At 41.5% G+C, this 23625-nt stretch overlaps 1 protein-coding gene across 2 annotated transcripts in view; it reads left to right on the top strand.

Annotated features, from left to right (window-relative positions):
• LONRF3 (LON peptidase N-terminal domain and ring finger 3) overlaps window positions 1-20979 on the top strand; it is a 48727-nt gene extending 27748 nt beyond the window's left edge. For both annotated transcript variants that reach the window (XM_069212369.1, XM_069212365.1), the window contains 4 exons: window positions 8365-8523; window positions 10250-10412; window positions 12395-12544; window positions 17519-20979. In XM_069212369.1, coding sequence (XP_069068470.1) covers window positions 8365-8523; window positions 10250-10412; window positions 12395-12544; window positions 17519-17677 — 631 coding nt within the window. In that variant the 3' untranslated portion in view covers window positions 17678-20979. The remainder of the gene's footprint in view (window positions 1-8364; window positions 8524-10249; window positions 10413-12394; window positions 12545-17518) is intronic.
• The last annotated feature ends 2646 nt before the right edge of the window (window positions 20980-23625 follow it).

Here is a 23625-nt window from a genome sequence, read left to right as displayed (position 1 = left end):
ACCTGTGGATTTTGGCCTCTAGCTCAGCCGGCACCTGGTGAAACCTAGCAAGCCAGCGCATTTTTGAAAACTAGATACCTAGGGGAATCCAAGATGGGGTGACTTTTGGGGATCTGACCCAGTTCTGTTACCCAGAATCCTTTGCAAACCTCAAAATATGACCAAAAAAACATATTTTCCTCTCATTTAGGTGACAGAAAGTTCTGGAATCTGAGAGGAGCCACACATGTCCATCCACCCAGCGTTCCCCCAAGTCTCCCGATAAAAATGGTACCTCACTTGTGTGGGTAGGCCTAGCGCCCACGAAAGGAAATGGCCCAAAACATAACGTGGACACATCACATTTTTTCACAGAAAACAGAGGTGTTTTTTGCAAAGTGCCTACCTGTGGATTTTGGCCTCTAGATCTGCCAGCCCCGGGAGGGGGGCAGAAATGGCCTAAAATAAATTTGCCCCCCCCCCAAACCTCTCTTGGGAGAGGCCCTTGCCTACGGGGTCGCTCCCCCTGTGTGACATTGGCGCAACAAAAAAAAAAGATCCCCGGTGCCTAGTTGTTCACCTAAAATCGGCCGATTTGGCCCCAAGGGGGGCAGAAATGGCCTAAATACAATTTGCCCCTCCAGGGGAGCGACCCTTGCCTAAGGGGTCGCTCCCCATCTGTAAAACAACAACAAACAAAAAAATCCCCGGTGCCTAGTGGTTTCTGCCCCCCTTGGGGGCAGATCGGCCTAATTAAAATAGGCTGATCTGCCCCCCCAGGGGGGCAGAAATGGCCTAAAATAAAATAAATTTGCCCCCCAGGGGAACGACCCTTGCCTAAGGTGTCGCTCCCCTTGCGTGAAATTTGCGGAAAAAAAACAAACTCCCTGGTGTCTAGTGGTTTCTGTCCCCCTTGGGGGCAGATAGGCCTCATAAAAATAGGCCGAAATGGCCTAAATATAATTTGCACCCTATGGGAGCGACCCTTGCCTAAGGGGTCGCTCCCCACCTCAAAAATATAAAACAACAGAAAAACAAAACAAAAAAAATAAAAATACTCCCTGGTGCCTGCAGAAAAGACCTTTAAAACAAATGCCCCCCCTGGGAGCGACCCTTGCCCAAGGGGTTGCTCCCTAATGCCAGTTTCATTTCCCAAAAAACATCCCTGGTGTCTAGTGGGCGTTTTGACAGCCGGATTGCTTGCAATCCGGCTGCCAAAACGCTGAGAGAGTCTTCAAAGGGAAGGAAATAACTTTCCTTCCCTTTGAAGTCTCTCGGCCTCCTCCACGTGATCGGAAGAGAAATGCTTTTGCATTTCTCTTCCGATTGCGCTGGAAGCTCTCAGGTTCCAGCACGATGGGAGGAGGCCTTGTGACAAACAGTGCGCGCTCGCGCGCTGATGTCACAGGGTGTGTGGGGGGGAACCCCACAGAGGGAGCGCTAGCGCTCCCTCTGGGCTCTGTGCCCAGGACGTAATGGTTACGTCCTGGGCACACGAGCACTGTGCCGCAGGACGTAACCATTACGTCCGCGGCACAGAAGGGGTTATGTACTGTTGCTGCATGCACTCCTACATACAGAGGGCCCTCTCACATTGAGCATTTGTCATACTCCTTCACATAGGGGATACCTGGTACGTGGTCCTAATTCGATGATGGGCAACAGGACTGTCTTCTCATTTCCATGGGCCCAACTTAATCTATGACTGACACAGTTGATAATAGAATACTGTGCTATAATTCTATCACATGGAATGTAAGGGGTTTGGCCACACCAATTAAGTGCTACTGGGTCCACGCACATCCTTAATCGCTACCATACACACATTGCTATGATACAAGAGTCACATCTCACAGTGACTGAATTACTTAAATTGTGCACCACAAAGAGGGACCAGATTTACCGCACCACGTCCTTGGTGTTTGCCAGGGGAGTACTCATGGATTGCTCCTGGGGTACCATATGTAGCCACTAGACACCTCATAAATCCGGAGGTACGATATGCGTTTGTAGAGGGTCACCTCAGCAGCTCCCCGGTCGCACTGGTGGGTCTTTACGCTCCAAATTGTAATCAGTCTGTGTTTTTTTATGCCCTTTCTCCAGGACTATTCACTGACTCACAAACCCCCAGTTTATTTGGGGGGTGGGAGGATTTCAGTTGTGTGGTAGATATTGACCTCGACCGCTCTATACCCCCTTTGCGCTCCCCGCATCAACTTATCCCAACATCTTAGGACTTGGTTGTGGCGCCAACACTTGCACAGACCACCCAATGGCCCAGGAATTCTCTCTTTTTTTTCACCATTTTATAACCTACGTACATGTCTAGACTAAATACTTGGCACGGGTGCACTGATTCCCTCCATTACGTGAGCAAGATACCTTGCTCCTTGTAAGACCACTTTCCTCTACAGGTTGAACTACAATGGGGAAGACCTACCCCGCCCATTCCTACATGGCGGCTACAGCCTGATGCGCTACAGGACCCCCACATTCAGGGCAGATTTATCCTGTTGTATACGCCAATATTTCACAAATAATAATAGATCCACCTCCACTAGAGCGATGGAATAGGAAGCCCATAAAGTAGTTGTCAGAGGACACTACATTTGTGCCTCGTGGGGTGTTCGTCGCACTCTCACAGAGGAAGCAACTTCTTCGGAGCGCTCCGTACGCAAATTGGAACAAGAAGCGGTGGGTAATCCAGAGGGTGCCACTCGTCTCTAAGACATGCCGAAACTATATAGAGAGGCGGAGACACACCTTTGCCGCCACGATTATAGAAGACATCTTTCTTTGATTAATGTGGAGGGTGACAGTGCGGGCAGGCCACTTGCTTGGCTGGTCAAAGAAGATAGTCAGCACAAGTTGATGGGGCACTGAAAAGTAGAGATGGTAGGATGCTCAATACAAGGCAGGGAATTTACTCTGAATTTCTAGACTATTACCGTGCACTATGCAGCGGAACCAGTTTCTGCTCCAGATGGTACACTCGAATTCCCTCTTGCCCACCTTACTCCCCTCCAACGGGCTGATTTGGATGCACCTGTCCAATTAGGGGAGATCAAGTTAGCCTTGTCGCAGATTGCCAGAAACAAAGCTCCCGAATCTGATATGACTACCAGTTGAGTACTATTCAGCTTACTCAGCAGTGCTGTCCAGCATCTACTGGAGATGTTCAAGAGGCTTACGCTGCCACCCAGCTACCAGCCTCGATGAGGGAAGCCATAATACTAGTCTTACATTAGCAGTATCGCGATCCACTAAATGTTCGCTCATACCGCTCCTTATCCTTATTGAACCTCGACTGTAAGATACCTGGGAAAATCCTTGCCAATAGCTTACTTCCCCTTATTACCACCTTATCCACCTGGACCAATCAGGTTTTATACCTGAACGAAATACATTCCTGAATATTAGACACTTGTTGCGGCTGGTCAGACACTCCAACTGAAATGTATGGTGGAGTAGCAGTCTCCCTGGATATCGAAAAAGCTTTCGATACCCTTGGCTGGGACTGCCTAATGAACACCTTGGATTATATGGGTTTCGGGCTATATTCATGAGGCGGATACACACTTAATACTCTAATCCTAATGCCTGTATTAAAACGGAACATTTGATCTGGAATAGCTTTCCTATTCAATGTGGTACTCGACAGGGATGCCTACTATCCCCTCTCCTGTTCGCTATTTCATTGGAGCCTCTGGCTTTTCACCTACATCTCCGAGCATTAGATTGGGGGATCATGGACCTGGCGTCCCATCACATAGTATTATTATATGCTGATGATATGTTGGTGTTTCTAAGAGAGATACAGTCGACCCTACCAGGTTTGATGTCATTACTAGTCGACTTTGGCCAATGGTCCGGCTTTAAGATTAATTGGAGTAAATCTTACTTATTCCCACTCACACCCATATCTGAACACAATAGAGGGTTGGCACCCAGCTCCAGGCTTCAGTGGTGTCATGACTTGTTAAGACACATCATGGTACATATTTACCATACTGAGAATGCCCTTCGGGATGGTAACCTGGGGTGGGTAGTCAGCTCTATACCGGGCTTGCTACCTTTTTGGAGTTTGCTCCCTGTGTCGCAACTTGGTCGAACGGCCATTACCAAAATGCTGATCTTACAGAGATTACTATATCTTTTCACTGCCCTTCCAGTGATGCTCCCTAAAGCCTTCTTTCGGGAATTTGACGGATTACTCTTGGAATTGGGATGGGGAACGGGTAGAAGAAGGGTGGCCCTCTCAACCCTACAGTTTCCGCTGATGGAGGGAGGGATGGGTGCCCCACATTTCGAATCATTTCGAATCATACTCTGGCGCAGCACAGCTGCAATGGCCTATAAGTTGGCTCTCTCCATTCACTACTCCGGAACAAGCGGCGGCTAGAGACATGATGGGCAATGCACCTGTGCTTATCTGGCTGGCAGGTTGCAAATCTTGTCCCCAGAAAGAGTAGCTCCAGATGCAGGTAGCCCTGCATTCTTATCTACGATATACACACAGAAAGAGATCTCTTGCCCCATACTCCCCTCTCATACCAATAGACCATATATTGAGTATGCGTCGCCTACTACGCCAGCACGAATTTACACCAACGCGTGCGGCAGGATTCATTGACATGAGAAGTTTTTTGCAGGAAGGCTCATTATTATCTTCTCAACACATCAGGACTGCATGCAGTGTCAATCCTGGACTGTTCTACTATGCTATCAAGGGCCTTTTGCAGCTGACTTGGTGGGCAGGAGAGAAGGAACCTGTGATGTCGGCTGCCTTACATACATTTCTTACATGGGAGTCCGCACAGACGGCAGTGTCCATGTTGCATTCCTCCCTCATGACCACGTCACCCAATGCACGAGCTTGGGCTAGGACCAGGTGGGATAATGTATTTAACTTTCCCCTCACAGATGCAGCATGGACACAGGCACTCCACTAGGTCTGAGAAGTTTCCCACAACCCCCGATTCCGATACACTCAATTCAGTTTTCTACATCAGACATACCGATCCCTGCACCTAATTGGCAGCATGTTATCAGACACGCACACTGAGAGCCCTCGATGCTGGCTATCTGATGCGGGATTTTACCACATGGTGTGGGAGTGTCCTCCTTTGAATAGAGTTTGAGTAGCAGTGACAACACACACAATTGAAATAGCGGGCCATACCCTACACCCTACCGTTGAATCTTGCTTTTTGGGAATCAGACCCAAGGCCAAAGGATCCAAACAACAGATTCTTTGACCTAGCATTTGTCCTTTTTAAAGATCTGATAGATATGACATGGAAAGCCCCAACGGCACTGGACATAAAGCAATGGCTGCGGTCCCTTTTGTTGTGGTTTCGAGCCAAAGCCAATACACTGCAAGTACTGCCCAACAGGGGCCTGTTGAAGACTGGGATGGGATATTGGGATACATATATTCCTAATGTGGAAGCTAAGAATGACAATTATCCACCCTGAACGACAAAATAGTCCCCAATCCCTAATGGTCCACATCCTAGAGCGGTAATTCACCTGTCAACCAGTCATCCCATCTCTGATGTGGAGAACTGCTGACGATTCCGCATTGTGCTAAGGGCAGCTTGCCTTTTACAATCCCTAAGGTGGGTGCTCTCCTCGCAATATCCTTAACCCGGCCTACTATATTTGTATTCGTCCTTTAGACCCGCAGTCAATGCTCTATGCTTCCTGGAGCCTCCTGAACAATCCCCATGCCCCCACTATTATTGTGTATGTACCATGATATATTCTCTAAGACATATCTTTGAACTGTGCTCTCTCAGGAATACTTAAGTGCACATGTACCAGTTTGTTGTGCTTCTATATGATTGCTTGTTGTATCATGTGTCAAACTAAATAAAAATATATATTTAAAAAAATAAAACATTTTAGAGATGAGATGAAGGTAATAATATATTGGTAATTTGTACAAAATTAGACTAGAAGGTCTCCTTTTTTCACAGAATTACCCCTAATGCTATCAGTTCTCTGAGCAGGATTAGGAAAGAATTTCATACTTCACAGTTTCATTCATCGGTATGGTCCCCTAAGCATGGCATCTAATGCTTGTTTCATCCTTGAAACATGGAAACCATGAGGCGGATTCACAAAGCCATGAGTATGTGGAGTAGTATATCTGTATTCATATTTCACATGTACTTAAATGCCTTTGCGAATTGACCCTAGGACATATAAAATGTGAATATTTGGGAATATACATCTACAGTTAGTATAATTAGAAATAACTGTGCCCTCTTTGCACTTTTACTAATAGAGACGTTGAACATTTCTTGCCCTCCTTACAAAGGCATTGGAGTACATGAATTAGTACTCCTATAATACTACTTCACATAGTCATAAATGCCTTTCCGAATAAACACCAAATTTTCTTTCATCTTACATTATACCTGGCCCATTAAAGTTGGGCCTTTGTCATAGCTTATCTAGTACAATCAACCAAGCTCTCACAAACTACCTAAGTGTCCAATTTAATTCACATCCAAACAGCTTCAAATGCTGTACTGCACTGTGCAATACAACCTTATAAGACCCACCTATATAGCAATGTGTTTTGGATGCCTTTGACCAAATGCACATATGTGGAAGTATCGCCATTGTCATTCATTATCATAATGAGTAGCATTTTAATCTGTTTTGAGACATTCAATTTGTAACATTGTGGAATACATATGGTGTAATTTATCTAGATCTCTCTAAATCATCAACTCTGCTTTTAGTGCGTAGGAGCAATCTTTTTGTGGCCCTGAGATTGGAGGATAGGGTGTGGGGTTGCTAGCCAACCAGCCCCTTGAGAACACTGGGCACACGGGGAGCAGCAGGCAGGCAGGCCAGCACACTTAGTCAATTTGAGCAGAGTGGCAGTCTCTACAGCAGCCTATCAGGTAAGAAGGTCAGCACCACAAAGTGAGTAGTCCAAAGGGTGGTTACTCCTAGCAGTACCCCAGTGTCATGAAGCAGCTGGCAGCAGGGCAACAACTAGAAAGGCAATCCAGTGAGTTCTTTGTGCCACCCACCAAGTAGTAGGCAGCAGGACAACATCAGAAGGGCAGTCAAGATGCGTTCTTTGCACAGCAATCCTTCTGTCAGAGGTTAAGTCCCAGTTCCAAAAGTGTTCTAAGAGCATGGGGTCAGAGCACATGTACTTATACTCCAAAATGTCTTTGTTCAAGGGGTGACTTCAAAGGGCTCCTTCCAAGTTTAACAGAACCCCTTTCAACCCAGCCCTGGCTGTAGACATCAGCATGGGGCAAATCAGCCCTTTGTGTGAGGGCAGGACACAGCCTATACAAATGTAAGTGTGCCCAGCCTCCCTCTCTCCCAGCTCAGGAAGATTGTATGAGATGGATGCAGATGCCTCTCGTCACACCCAGCCCCTTCTGTGTTGTGGCTGTCTGGAAAGTATGCACAAAGTGTAACTGTCACTGAACCCTAGACATGGATTTGAGTCAAGCTGCAAGGCACACAGAGTCATAAGCACAGAGATTTTTCCACTTTCTAAAAGTGGCATTTCTAAAATAGTTATGTAAAATCCAACTAGACCAGTAAGCAGGAGTATTGACTACCATTCCAAACATACCAAACATGGCAATGCTGCTCCTTTCAGATCAGAAATTACCCCTTAAAATATAAAGGAACTCCCAATGCTAACCTATGAGAGAAACAACCCTCACACTAGTGAAAAATGAAATAGACTGTTTGTCAATAGTAGGACATTTAAAACCTAATAGTACATGTCCTACCTTTTACATACACAGCACCATGCCCACCTAGCTCTGTTACCTTAGGGGTGACTTGGGTATTGTAAAAGGGGAGTTTAGGCCTTGGCAAGTAGTTTGAAATGCTAAATCACTGTGGCAGTAAACAGTTCATGCAGGCCTTGCGGTAGCAGGCCTGAGACAGGTTTGGAAGGCTACTTCATCAAAAACAGTTAGCACTTTCAGGTCACGCTACTTGTGTGAGTGGCGCGCTCAGTGCTGCAGACCCACTAGTAGCATTTAATTTACAGGCCCTGGGTATATGGTATACAACTTTACAAGGGACTTACAGGTAAATTAAATATGCCAAACAGGTGTAAGCCAGCCATGCCAAGTTTTAGGGGAGAAAGCACATGTACTTTAGCACTGATTAGCAGTGGTACGGTGCCCAGAGTCCCAAAGTCAACAAAAAGATGGTCCGAAATATAGGAGAAAGGGGAAGAGTTTGGGGATAATCCTGCAGAAAGGGGCATTTCCAAGAAATCCCATAATGTAGAAATGTAATTTGTTTTTGTGAAATGGTACCACACTTGTAGGTTGATGTGAAAGTAGATGTATAGTGACAGATATTTGTTTTATATTTTTTTTAAAGCTTAAATACAAATGTGCCTATATTTGTCTGCACGATGGCCTACCCCACTGTGCCATGCCCACTGCACATATTTGAGCCATGTTACCGGCTAATGATTCGAAGATGTATGGAGACTGGCACTAAGCAGTTTGGGATGTGTATTAGTGACGCTGTGAAGGGGTGAGTTATTTTCCATTATTTAGTATTTGCTGAGTTTTTTTGCTGTACCACATTATTTTGCTGAGCAAAGCCTCATTTAATACTGTGAATGAGTCTGCTGAAAGTATTTGCCGTAGTGGCACGTTGCACTGCTGAAGTAAATGAGGTAAAAATTGTGCATTAAAAATAGCCTGAAACTTCATGCATTTTCTCCAGAAGATTCAAACTTTTATCCAGCTGTTGTACTGGAGATGAATTGCTCCAAAAGTCCAGCTCTCCTCTTCCATCAGATAATGCCCATATTCAACGAGGCAGTGGGCCACCACGCAAGGCTTGGACCACTTGTTCCTTAAATTAATTTGTAATATAGATAAGTGGGTGAGCCCGCCTAGATTCAAATGTAGAGTTTGCTTTTGAGTACAAGATATGAGAAGCAGCTTGTCCAATCAAAAGTCAAAATCGTACTTGTAATCCAGATACATTTTTTAATTATTGAGATGTTCTAGAAAGACAGCAAGCAGACATGTGTTTCGTCCCTTTGGTGGCTGAAAGTCTGGGGCTTTCTCAAGGCTGTAAGTACAAGCAAAGCACGTTTTTGTAATACTGTAAAGCCTAAATGAGGAACCAACACCCAATGTGAAAGGTTGCCGATGCAACCATAAAGTGGCCCTCGCTCAGTGGAAGTCTGAGTAAGTGAGAACCCTGTACAGGTGGTGGTAACAAAGGGGTTGTTTATAGCAGAGTGCTGTCTACATTGACACCATCTTGTCCTTTCATGCTTATTGCTACGTTTCTCTTTCTTAAACTCGTTCACACCTCCTATTTAATTAAATCCCTTCTAGTGCACACCCCCGCCCTACTTCGTTTACTCAAACTATCTATCCCCTTGATCACTTTTCTCTCTGGCACCCTATTGCTGCCTTCTCGCTCGCTTATCCTTATTTTATTTTATTGAGGGCATTTATAAATCATGAAACTTGCCCAGGAGGCCAGCACAACACTGTACGTGCCCCACCTACTTGCAGCTTTTCACCATAATCTTTTTTTCACCTTACTCTGTATTTCACTGATCACAAATCTATTGCACCTTGATTTTTAATTCTCATTCTTCCTTTTCTCCTTATCTGTCTATCCCACTTCCCCAGCTCCTGTCCTAATGTGGTACTTGCACACACATGCTACTTGCCACTCAGCCCTACACTTGGTGGTGTACCAGTGATGTAAGGTACCTTGTTGTGCTACCTAATTGTTAGCGCTCAAGCAAGATTACCATATTTGGGACACTGTTGTAAAAGTAACTCGAAATGAAATCATAAGCAATGTAACCAGATGTGCAGCATATTCAAACATAGGCACTGTAGGTTGTTACCCTCCCAACCACAAACTACAAACCTCCAAATCCACAACTAGCTGCTAATTTGAAAGGACTACAAACAATACCCTTTCTGTGACAGTAGCAGGAATATGGAAAGGCTCACCTACTACTCTTGTTCTCCGATGACACTCATTATTTCCCCCTCTTTTGAATACTTCTTCGCGCCTCACAATTTTCTTATGTGGCAATCATCTACTCTCAATAGTGCTTTAGAAAGTTTGTCTAAGTAAGTTAAGACAAGTCTACAAATATGATATTCGCCCCATTCACAGTCCTAAAATAAGTGACTTTATTTTGCAGCGTTAATTATTTTGTGACCTTGCATTCTTTAGGTATTAACTGATCCCTCTTGTTTGTTTTGCATTTCAATAGATTTGCAGATTATGGCTGTATGCTGGAGATCAGAAATGTAGAATTCTTCAGTGATGGTCGCTCAGTTGTAGACAGCATTGGGAAAAGGAGATTTAAAGTAATACAGCATAGCCAGCGTGATGGCTATAATACAGCAGATATCGAATACATTGAAGACGAGAAGGTGAGTAGAAAAAGATGTTTCAAACCATGAGCTATATCTTTAACTTTACATAACAGAAAGAACGTGTGTTTACATCATTCTAAAGCTTTACAGTAGAGAACCTTCACGTCATACATTTTCATGTGACTTTTATAAGTTATTTGTAGATTTGATTACACGATCAGAAGGCTTTATAGTAAGAGGCCTGTCAACCTTGTGGGTATCAAAACCTGCGCTATGCGGTATACATGCAAATGTATACTCTTAAAATGTCATTAATGTCTATTAACCACATTACATATTCCATCCTTTTATTATGTCACAGCCAACATAACGTTGCCCTCCATCTAGAAGAAAAAAATGTCCACAAGTATATGGCATTCACAGGACCCCTAAACTAGATATTTAACCTGCCTTGTTGGGCAATTTATTAAAAACATTCATAGCCTGCATTTCTGTCTCAATTGTGAATTCTGTTGCAGATTTTGCCATAACACCTGCTGCCGAATGGCATTTTCATGCATTTTGCACCCTTCTGGGAAATATTTTTTTTCATGATGCTTTTTTATGTTGCCGTTCTAAAACGATGCCACTACTTGAGCACATTCAGTTCCTGTGCTATATTTAAATGTTTCTGTATCTCCTACAGTATATTGTATTCAAAAGGTTTAAGTCCAGAACGGCTCATATCATTTTCAGAGATGGCGTGAACCATCCCAGTAATGCTCATCTGGATTGTTTCTAATCCTGTTTTATCTTCTTGCATATATGCTTACCAGCTCTATACACAATACTCAAGGTGTGACTTTTAAGTGATTTATATAGTGGCAACACAATATTCATTTTTTATTTCATTGAGCACCCCACTTTTCACAGACTCTTATGGCTGGCATTGAACAAATACATTCACTTTGGAGAAAGTCACAGGCTCAAATCCATGAATGCACTCATTCTTTCATCCTTCAGTGATCGACAAAATGAGTGCTATTGAGTTGGGTAATAAGTACATGTTATCAGTGCCTGGAAACAAGACAAATGGCAGAGTGTACAATGTAGTTAGTAATTATTGTTACTGCCCTTTCACTCCCTTTGGAAACTTATGGTAATTAGATGTGATAACCACAATCAAACCTAAATCTCCAACACATCATAGAAATGCCCCCTCCCGTGCTGGTGACATCAATTCCCTTTGGGGACAGTAAAGAAATAGATGTTGCAACACTTGAAAGTGTACATAAGCATATTTGTGGCCCGCCAACCCCTTGCCTCACCACATAGTTATAAATTCTGTGGGACAGGAATTTAGAACTTTTAAGGAAACCCATGTTACCTTCCATTATCTGATGAGAAATCCAGAACATTGGAATAGGTGTTTTATTGTGGAAACCAAGTCACTATATTTTGGGGGCCCTTCGAATTAGTTACATATGGACTTCGGTATGCTAAGCAGCAGGATTCCTTCAGTGACTGGCCCTCAGTCCCCCGTGTGTTTATAACTTAACCACGTTTGTCATTGTGTAGTACTGTAGTACTTTGTGTCTTTTGTTTACACTGCAATACCTCACAAGCAATAAACCGCTTCACCAATTTATGGTTGCCAACAGCAAACCATACTGTATCAGCTACAGCAGGAGGATAAAGAATGTCAGAGCGCGGCTGCCGTGATTGTACTGTACTCTTGCAATGTTCATTGAATCGCAAAAATTAAATAAAATTGTGAAAAACACTTGAAACTAGAGAGGAAAAACAGAAGTTCATTAAAATCTTCTACAGTAATTCTAAGACTGCCTCTTATGTGGCAGGTATTTCTGTTGTGTGAAGGTAATTGTGTTATCTTATTTTCAGTTTATTTATCTTGTTTGGGATTGTCCATTAAAATTTAAAATCTTGTTGCACAGATTATTGCGCTCCAGACCTATTTTGATTAATAATATTTTGAAAAATCCTGATAAAATCTTGGAAGCATCCTAGCTCACTAACCATTTGTTTTGCTACTTTTTCAGGTGCATGGATTGGATTGTGCTGAACTTCTCACTTTACATGACTCTGTTTATGATCAGGCACATACATGGTTCAACTCACTTAAAGAAGCACTTAAGAGTCGAATTCTAGGTCACTTTGGTCCAATGCCAACAAAGGATACTGACCCACAGGTACATTTTATTTTATTTGAAATACGTGCTGTGAAGAATATCTTTTAACCAATTCAGCCTCTTCCCACAGTAACATAATGCCAATGAAAACTCTAAAAGTGTAGCTATATTTGACGCAATAAAAGCACTTTGCTGCCTTAAGTTGGTTTTCTCAAGCTTCAAAACTAAGTGCCTGTGCCCCTCTCACTTTATATCCGTGCTAAAGAAGTATGCGTAACAGAAAATAACAAAGGCTTGTTTTCAGTGATTGACACACCATAGATTACAGAAATATTTTGGTTCTAAACCCAGAACAGTGCACTGACGTACAAACGAGATTCATTTTGGCGTTTCATGACGCTTCTGACTTGTTAGTTATTTTATTTGTTTTGTAATATGACTGCTGGTGAAAAAAGCCACTTTGTGTGGCTAATTTGTAGCTTTCATTTATTATAGACATACTTAGAGCAGTTACTGATTATTCTGCAATAAGGAGGGGGGGGTTCACGTACCCCAAGATCGCAATATGCCAACACCCATGTTCAGACTTACAAAGTTCACAGCACCCTAAGTGTTTCCCCGGTTTGTCTATGATAAACATGTTTATTTTGGCATTGTTTACATTGCACAGCGCCACTCATTCATTGTTTTAACAGTGTGTGTCATCATCTTGGCATTTGTTCTGTTTTGTCCACTCCACACAATCGCATTAGAGCCATTTGCCCTTAGACTATGTGAAAGCAAAATTCCCTTTGAGATTTTTATTTCGGTGTAGCAGGAGTATACTTGTGGTTGCATGCTTGGTCCTCTTCCTTGTGTGTGCCACAGTCTTTGGAGTTCAAAGAATTCAATCCTTATTGGAAGTGCAAGGGGATCCAGGACGGATGCTCTCTGTACATATTTTCTGCAAACCCATCCCTAAGCACCACAAACATCTTCAAGCACAAGAGTGGCCAGTCCTAGGACAAAGAATGACTCTTCCAAGGATGTAGTGTTGGACCAAAAATGCAGTAACGTTCACCCCCACTGTGTTCAGAGATTCAGCTGAACCTCCATGGCTGAGCAACACCTGGCTGGGGAAAATGCCTTCTACTAGTATTGATGCTGGTTCTGTGTTTGTCATCCAGACAACACCATCAGAATGTGCAGCCCGTGTCCATTTGTATGGCCCTTAAAGTCTTATTTCCTATGGAATGTTTCTGGTTAGTTTAAAGCCTACCTCCATTGTTTTCCACGAGACTGGGTTGCTTTACCAGTGGTTGGTGATGTGTGGTGCTTGCCTTACTTAAAGGCCAAGTTGTATGATACTTAAGACTGCCTGTCACTATTAGGTCTGTAGTAGAATTAGAAGTGTTTTTGTGAATAGCATTTGTGATAACTTGTATGTGGATGCAGTGTTTTGTATTAGCCTGCCCCTCCCTAAACCACTCCTTCAGTTTCCCTTACCCCAACTTACTTTGTAGCGGTTGGTTCCATTTTTCCACCACTTCTAAGTATGCAGATCTCTGCCACCTGGGCAGAGATCTCCTTATGGGAGGTATAGGAGAGGCAGAGGTGGAGATCTCTGCCATGGGTATGCAAAGTGCATTTTGTAGTACACAAAGTAGTACTATAATCACTCTGCCTTTCATCCTCCAAAAAATGTATTTTGTGAATCAAGCCCAAAGAGATTTCACTAGCTAAATGTTGTCAACTACAAGTATGCAAAGATTAAGTGATTGACTAAAAGTGGTGATGCCATGGTAAACATATTTCCTGTAGCAACTAATCCTTAATAGATTCACTTGCTTGAACTATCTCCCGACGTCAGACTGGGAGCGTCCTTTAGCCAATAGTAGTACAGCAGTATACCAATACAGCAATTAACATTGAAAACAAGTGGAGAAATATAAGTAGACAATCTCTAGCCTATCCATCTCATTACATGAACTGAGGTCCGACCAGTCAGGTGGAGGAGCTCAGGGTTCCAACTCTCCTCCGATTCTCCAGCTGTCAGGTTTTCTGCTGCTTTGATCAAATAACAAAGAAATCCCTCGTGTTCTACCAAGTTCCTTTTCTCCACTGGATGTTTTGACAGAAACCCATCTAAGAAATTGTCAAAGACTGTGACTACTTCATCTTCATGAAAGCCTGAAGTATAGTTTTGTTGTATTTTTGGGAATAAACAATTGAAGAATTCAATTAGCCAAGTAGACTGTACAAGCTGTGTAGCACTATGAAACCAGAAATGTTTACATAGATGACCTACATATTAAATGTATTTATTGCTTTCTACAATCCAGTCACAAACATTGTGAGATATCTGCCACTTTTAGTTCCAAAACCTTGACAGACAGAGGAGGTAGGCTTCTGCACCTTCTAAGTACCAAATCACCAGGTCTTCAGAAACACAGCGTTCTGAGGTCTAAAAAACAGAAACAGGAAGACTGTGGATCAGGGGAAGCAGCTATTGGGGCTACTTCAGAACCCAGTCTTTCTCCCACCAAGCAGACATATTTTTGTTAGTGGTGAAGTTCTACCTGTGACGTCAGCAGTTTCGCAGGTGAAAAATAATTCAAGGTCAGTGCCTCCACAATCTGCAACTATGGATTGTATTCCTTTGACTGAATAAAAGTTCAGCAGTATCTCTGCTGACATTTTTAAGTGAAACTGTCGTCGCCAACCATCCCATTGTTGACAAAGTAACAGCCAAAGAGAGACAGTCTGCAGGACTCCAAGATTACTCAGTTTTGTCGACATGACTGTTGATGACGACTCAGCATACTAAGTCTACACCTTCACTCAGGAAATCGTCTTCATCAATGAAGATACTTTGCCATTGATGAAGCCACTATCATTGATTTCGAAAATGTAAATGATGAGCAAACTAATGTCATTGACTAAAGCATTCTCAACGAATAAAGCACCTCTGATAAAGATGTTGTCAATCACCAAACCCTCTCTGATGAAGGCTTTAACAATGAGACAGGAGCCTCTGTTGACGGACACAATTGCTTCTATTGTCCAGAGGACAAAATGTGTAACCTCATCGACGTTTCACACTGAGCATTATTAAGTCTTTCCTACAGCCAACACAGAAAATATTGTTCTTAGTGGCAAACATCTCTACAAATCAATTTAAAGCATATCCATCTCAAGAAAGGAGAAAAAAGCTATTCAAGATAGCAGTAAGAAAATTCAAAGTCTTACCAGGGATACTTTCTCCCTGCATACTATAGTGTAGATTCTGACCACTTCAAGAAGGTTTAGAGGCACAGTGGTGACAAAACACAAATTTATATGCTCCGCAACACCTATTTGAGATTTAACATGTTTTTATCTAACTACAGATACCTCAGTGAAAGGCTGGGGAGCACACATGATGGATATGTCAGTTCGAAGGGTATGGTCACCAGAAGAACAAAACATACATAAAACGATCGGCATCCTGGAACTGAGAGCTGTCAGACTAGCACTGAAAGCATTCCTATTTATGATAATACAAAACAGAGTCAAAGTACGACCAAAGAACATGACAACGCTTTATTATATCTGGAAATAGGGAAGGAGCCAACCAACTGTCCTAAGACGCGCCACAACTGTGGCACTGTGATTGAAACACAGTATCGTCCTATCAGTAAAACATGTTCTGTGTTGATTCTGCTGAGCTATAAAAAGATGTTGCAAGCAACTGGAGCCCATTTACCGGCTGAAACGTATTCCCTAGCTCTTATACGCGGACATTAGCAAATACAAGCAATCCACTCTTCGAGCATGCACAGGAAATTCTACTTTATTTACTAACTTTATCACAATCAGGACTACGATATTAAGATCTACCTCTATTTGAATGCACCAAGTAGATATTTGTAAGTATCTCATCTTCATTATTCTCAACCAGGGTAGTTAAGGCTTTCTACTCCCCATCAATTCAGCAAGAAGGGTTAGAGAAATTCATGCTTCTTCAATTAAGCCGTGGTTAAACGTTCCAACAGTTTTCCATCTGAACGAAAAAAGTACATCTTCCAACCTTTTTTCCTCAACTGCCTACCACTGCAGAGAAAGCGCCACACTCACTAGATATAAATTATATCTTGAGAAGACAAGACTTTAGAAGAACTGACAATTTGTTTCTCATGGAAACACTAACAAAGGCTACCCTCTGTCTTAAGCAGATCATTTCAAGATCAATCGCTGCATGCATTTCATATAGCTATATGAAAGCAGGCAGATTTTTGAAATGTAGGATTGGACCTCATTCAAAAAGAGGCCTGGTGGCGACCATGGTGCTGTTTGCATTTGTACCTTTCTAAGTTATCTGCAATGCTGCGATCTGGTGTTTGATCCACATCCTCATTAGGCATTACTGTTTTGATGTCAAGTGAAACTGCATTGGGTTACATGGCGCTGCACAAACCTTTTCACTAAGGTGAGCCCCATTCCTACCTTAACTAAAATAAGATGCTGCTCTAGTAATGATAATTCAGGCATGTGAATCTACGAACAATACAGTGATGCAGAGGAAAACGTTTTTTTTAAATCTCTAACTGCATTCTGCAGCATTAGAATCTTTTATCGGCCCTCTCAACTCCTGTTAATAAGGTTAATGTATAATTGGTAACAAATTATGAAAATTTGGCAGTTTAAGCCTCAGACTGGGGTTGCAACCTGGAGCCGTTCCACCTGCATGGCTGGAGTTCAGGTCTCCTAATGAGGTGGGTGGGCTAGATATGGTCTACTTACATTTGCTCATTTGTTTTCGGTAGTAATTGTTGTATGGGTATAGGATTGCACTTACTTAGCTACCACAGCTTTCCAACCTGACTTTCGGAAATGATTAGTGTGTGTGAATCCATTAAAGCTGGCAATGCTGCAGGACTGTACTTACAGGTAAGCAACATTTTCGCCCTTAGTTCATTCTCGTCTGCTTTAAAAAGATGTAAAGATGCCACGTTTAGAAATGGTAAGCTATCTGCAGAGCCTAATTTTATTACCGCAATTTCTGTACCGCCACAGATTAACCCTAATGGCCCCTCCTGGTGTTGGTGGATTCTGGCTGTTCTTCCTTTGGAAAACAAAGCACAACTTCCATTTCTTGCTATGACATCACTGAAAGATCGTCTGAACAGCATTCGACGAGTTCTCATGTTTATATCGCGCAGTCGATCACGATGATATAGAAAATATGTTTTATTCTTTCACAAAGGAAAGGTATCCAGTTTCAGTAAGATTTGCCAAATTGTGTGTGGCATAACATGACTTGATGTACATTTCTAATGAAATTAGAATTAGATCTAAAGTTATCTTATACTTGTGATTTCTCTGAGTTCTCGCACTTGTTCAAATTTGTGAAAAGCATAACGAAAACACTCCTTTGTTACTAACCTTTGCAAGGTTGCTTATTAATTTTAATACGAAGTGGTGTGTAATTTATATGATATCCTTCTTATACATATGGGTTTTCTGAAATTTTGCATGGGCCCAGTTAAATATCGTTGTTGAAAGTGTATATTGTAATTTATTTTTGCATAACTGATCATGATATCGCTTTAGAAGCAGTCATGTGTTATTTAAATTGTAAATTAGCGGCTTTAATCTGTAGGTTCCTTGTTGGTTGACTTTTGATTCAGGACCAGCTATAGTACGAGGTATATACTGAAAACACTCTTAATACAAATATGTGTTCCATTCTTTCATCAGTGCTTGTTCTGTTGATAGAAACTGTTATTGTTAACGCCAAACCATTCCAAATATTGATTTTGCATGGCTGAATGATAACTTTTTTATTGTGACAGTCAGAATTGGTACAGCCAAAATCTGGCTGGCTAGAAACCCCGATGAATGATAGTAACTTCACACATTTATTATTTATGCATGGATTCACATTGTCACACAATATCATTTTCTAAAACCATGTGCGTTTTTTGTGTTGTCTGCTTCTACTGTTATTTTTTAGAAATATAGAATACGTACATTCTAATATGACTGATCTCGCTCTAATTAAATTTCCCTTGGAATTTTTTTGCACTCTGTAAAATAACCTATTATACAACGTAACAATCAGTCCTATGTTAATTTGTGCACATCTTATTTGATATGCAGTTTAGGCGCCAAACGAAATGGAAATAGTGCATTGGAACAATTACAAAACAACAATATGTCAAATGCAGCATATCTTTGGTTGGCTAGCCTTTTAAGGTTTGCATAATATTTCAAATAATAAGTTGTAGATAATTTAACTTATTACTCCAAGAAGATAATCTGATACTCAGAAAGTTTTATGGCAATGATACCTGATAATTAGAAATTAATGTAGAACCAGATTGCTGAATACAAGGAACTGTGAACCAGCAAATTGCCCGTTTAAGCTGAGATGAATATTTTAACCTTGCAGGATACAACAAATATTTACTGCTCGTGTAAAGTACACACAAGAATCTGATGGTATTCAAATAACCATAAAGTGTAGCTTATTTGTAAAGCTCTTATGAAATCTTTAGCAGTGGGATATGTGTTGTACTTCTTTTTGTGCAATATGTAGTAGGATATCGTTTACAGGTTTAGCATTAATACGATGCATGTGCAATGTGTTTCATAAGCTTTGAAACCGTACTCTTAAGCTACTATAGTAGGCATATGATTTTCCTTAACCGGGGTTGCTTAGGTAAAGTTATTGACAGTTGTTATAAAACTGAATGTTCTCCCTTCTGGGATTAGAATTTAGATGCTCTTAGAGTAACTTTAGAGTCACAGTAAACTTTCAGTGCTAAAGTTCATGAAGAAAATGTGAACGTGCTGCTAAAACAAGATAAGGGAACCATTTATGAGGAATATGGAAATATTAATAGTTTGAATGTAGCACTCCATTATTCCACGGTTAACTTTCTTCCTCAATGACTTATTTTGGGTGCCATTTTTTCTGTGAAAATGCAGTGTTAAATAGTACTTGAAGAACAAATACACGTTTTTGCACGTTGGAAATGTGAGTGTCTGTTCAGCAAATGTTTTCTTCCATTGCGTGTTTGACTGTAAATCCCTGGTAGAAAATGCATGCAATTGTTTTTTTTTAAAAAGGCACACTTTTATATAACTACGTGCAATAGTAAATGTCTTGACATGGGGCAGCTATACCAAGGATTTGTGCTGGCACATGTCCAAAGTGTAAAGTTGGGTACCATATTAATTTTTATGTGTCAACCTAGTTACATAGTTTTTTCCTTTGGACCATTCAGTAGAACTGAGACAAATGACAGCAACTGTACACAACTAAATGTTTTTAAAATGGTGTCTGAGGGAGTCCAAAAGCGGAAGTGGGGGGACAATGAGTCAGGGAGCTGAAAGCTGCTTACTAGTGTAAATCACTGTCATGGATGTCAATTCACCAAAACGCCAGTGGAATTGGAATTAACAGCATTACTCTTTGACGACTGATAATAACATATGGTTAACCCCTTATTCACCATTCATCACTCAACAATTTCATATATGCTGCCTAGGGACTAAAGCAAGCAGGGCCTGGAAACTACATAAGCTAATTCAAGTAAGGGTTGGGGTGACATAAGGTAAACATGGCTTCTGGAACCCTACTTATTTTCTGTTCCTGCTGCTGCCTTCTTTACTGCCTGAGATAAGAGTAGCCATGGCAATTTTGAAGGGACCAAAGGGCAAACTAAAGGCAGCAGCTGTTACTTCACTGCTGGTGCTCCTGAATTGGCATCCATGGTCTCTGAGCTAACCTTTCCTTGTTTGAACCCCAAAGTAGCCTGGCATACACTAGGCCGGGTTGCTAGGTCTGACTTTGTGCAATCAGACCCTGAACTATGCAGCTTCAGTTATGCAGATTTATGGGGTGGGCACAACTATGCAGATTTCCACATTCATACCTGGAAGTCACCCATGATGTCCTAGTTTTTTGTACACAGTATCTGTTTAAAAACTAAATGTTGTTTTAAAAGCCCCTCTATTGCACTACGTGGTGTTTTTGGTAATTCTTTGAACCCTTCAGTACTCTTTGTCCCCTCTCTTCCACGCCCCCATTCCACTTCTTCACATCCAATGCGAGTAGTGGAATCCAATTAAATTAAAAACCAAACACTTTTTTCCTTGCAGGGTTAGTTAAATGTGAAATGTGTTAAATGTTTGCACCACGATATGCCATTAACTTCCTTATGGGCAAGAAATTGTGAAATACAATTCAAACACAATGTCTGTTCTGTAATCCAATGAAGATACTGTATTTTGTGCCTTAAATACTGGCTTTATCTTTGAAAGATAATTTATTTCTTTATGTATTGCGATTCAGTGAATTTGCTTTACTAGCTCCTATGATCATTTAGGGTGAACTTGTATCAAACTCATCTGCTTGTGTTGTTGTCAAGCTACCTCTGTTTTTTTATTACTTTTTTACTTATTGTTCATATTGTTGTCAATGATACAAAATAATTTGTATTGACATAATAAAGTCAATGGAAATAACATTTGTAGCGTTGCTTTCATATATTTATTTTGTAGTGACTTGAAAATGTGTGAATGAATAATTTCTTAATTTATGCCCTAGTCAGGATAACATTGAGCCACTTTTGCTGTATAATGGAGTTCTTAGTATTATAATTCACGTATGATGCAGGTAGAGGTTTATTGTTGTTTATATGGTTGTTAGTAATCATTAATCCCTTAGCTGCTGGGCCTTCACCCCCTAGCTCTCAGCCCTTTTTTGGCTATTTGGGGTAGTTCGAGCTTAGGGTGCCAAAACCTTTTTTCCCACATAAGGTATCCACCCCAAATTTGTGTCCTTTGTCCAACACCCTGGGGATTCTAAGGATACCCACAGTTTGTGGATTCCCCTGGAGGTACTGAGAAAATAGGTAAAATATAGCAAAATTTTGATTTTATTTTTTTGAGGAAAAATAGAGAAAAGTGCTCCAAATAAGAGTGTCTGTTTTTTACCTAAAAATGGCATCCACGAATGGTTTTCAGGAACATGCATAGCTGAATCCAAAAGCCTAATGTTGTACCACAGTTTTGGCATTTTTCTAAGAGGCAGCCTATTTTCCCTATTTTTTGTGCTCTCAGTCGACCTCCAGTTTGTGGTGGAAGCCAGTGTAAAACCCATGGGTGATCCAGAAAAGCTATAGACTTCCGAAAAGTAGATAAAGTTCCAAATTCAGCAAGGGGTCATATGTGTAGATCCCTCAAGATTTTCCTAAGGAAAATAACTGTTAAAATGGATAATGAAAATAAGAAGGAAAAAACAGGCATTTGTGACAACATTCTCATTTGTAACTTTTTGTCACAATGGCCGATTGGCAAAAGCAATATACCATTATGTTCGCTAGCCACTTCTTGTTGTGGGACTATATAGAGTTTGTAGGTTCTCCAAGAACCCACGGTACCCAGTGCCAACAACTGAGCTGCACTGTACTGTGGTTTTTCATTGAGTAGCGAGCATAGACCAAATCTTATAGCTAAATAAATAGGCAGAGTGAAAAATGGGTATCAAGGATACTTATGTATTTCTGAAATGGGCATAAGATATGTAGGTTAGGACTAGTGGATATTTGTATATCTCTGAATTTGTGGGTACCTGTACTAGTGTATGATTTGGATGGTATTTTTCAAAATGTCATCTTTCTCATACACTGGCTTACATTTGAAAGGCACCATGGCAATTAAATACAGTTGGTAATAACAAATGTTCAACTCTTTTATGTTCTCACAAGTCTCCAGATAAAAATGGTACCTCACTTGTAAGGGTAGGCCTAGTGCCCGCAACAAGAAACAACCCAAAACGTAACCTGGTTGCAGCGTATTTTTCCATCAAAAACTGACCCCTTTTTTTCAGTATGGGTATCTTGAGGTTTTGGACCCTAGCTCAGCCGGCATTAGGTAAAACTAGCCAACCTGTACATTTCTGAGAACTAGACACCCAGGGGTATCCAGGGTGGGCAGACTTGCATAACTCTCACCATGTTTTTCTACCCAACCTCGAACTTTCACTAAAAACACATTTTCCTCACTTATCGGTGATGAAACGTTCTGTACTTTGTGGGGAGCCACAAACATCCTTCCACCTGGCATTCCTCCAGATCTCCCAATAAAAATGGTACAGGACCAAAAACGGACATGGCCCTCATTGCAAAACCAGGTCGTTTTGTGATAGATAATTTTGATGTCTCCACAATACGTTTTGGTCCTTTCCCTGTCATGGATATTAGACCCACCCTCACTCTCTGGAAACTTAGGGGAACGCTGGGTGGTAGGAAATTTGTGGTTGCCTGCAGATTCCAGGACTTTTTATCAAGGAAGTGCAAGGAGAAAGTTTGAGCTTTGTAGGGGATTCTGGGTACAAAAAACTAAACTGGTGAGAGCCACGCAAGTCATACAACCCTGGACTTCCCTGGTTGTCTAGTTTAAAAAAATGTGCAGGTTTTCCTATGTGCCGACTGAGCTAGGGCCCAAAATCCACAGCTACCCATAATGACAAAAAACAAGGAGTTAGAAACGACCGTCTTACTGCCGCAGATATGAAACTGGTACTAATTTGTTAAAGTTAATCCACCACTTACACTGGTTGGCTTTAGCACCTCCAGAAGTGATGACTTCAAAGCACAAACACTTAAATCTAAGTATCTGAATATTGAAACATAGACTTGTAAAGGTGAGCCATAAAGCCATGTCAAGGCACCAACCGCTTTATGGCTAATTCACGCACCACACACAAGACTTTCATACCGCTAGGCACAGGCCCAATCCAACCAATTTGTGTACACACATCAACTTACCACTACCATGCAAGGGCCCATCACATTCATAAGCCAGTGAACAGAATACACTTGACTACATTTTACTACCTGGCAAGTAACCGCCTCCTTCTTTCTGGACATTACCAAACGCATGCCTAGTGAACCTTTACAAATGGCTTCCATGCCAGCCACATAAGGCTTAGGAAGACATCTTTCATGGTCCTTTAGTGCACTCACTATGCTAAATCCAACTCCAACCAGTTTGTGGATGCAAGTTGGAGGTGTCTAAGTATGCCTCCGACATATCATTCCTCAAACTGAGTGAGCATATCTTGCTTTGAAACTAAGGCCAACATGCAGGGACATTTTCTAAAGATCCCT

The sequence above is a fragment of the Pleurodeles waltl genome, chromosome 2_1, assembly GCF_031143425.1.
Source record: "Pleurodeles waltl isolate 20211129_DDA chromosome 2_1, aPleWal1.hap1.20221129, whole genome shotgun sequence".
Classification (NCBI taxonomy): Eukaryota; Metazoa; Chordata; class Amphibia; order Caudata; family Salamandridae; genus Pleurodeles; species Pleurodeles waltl.
The sequence above is the reverse complement of the archived record's forward strand: the minus strand, read 5'-3'. Positions and strand labels throughout refer to the sequence as shown.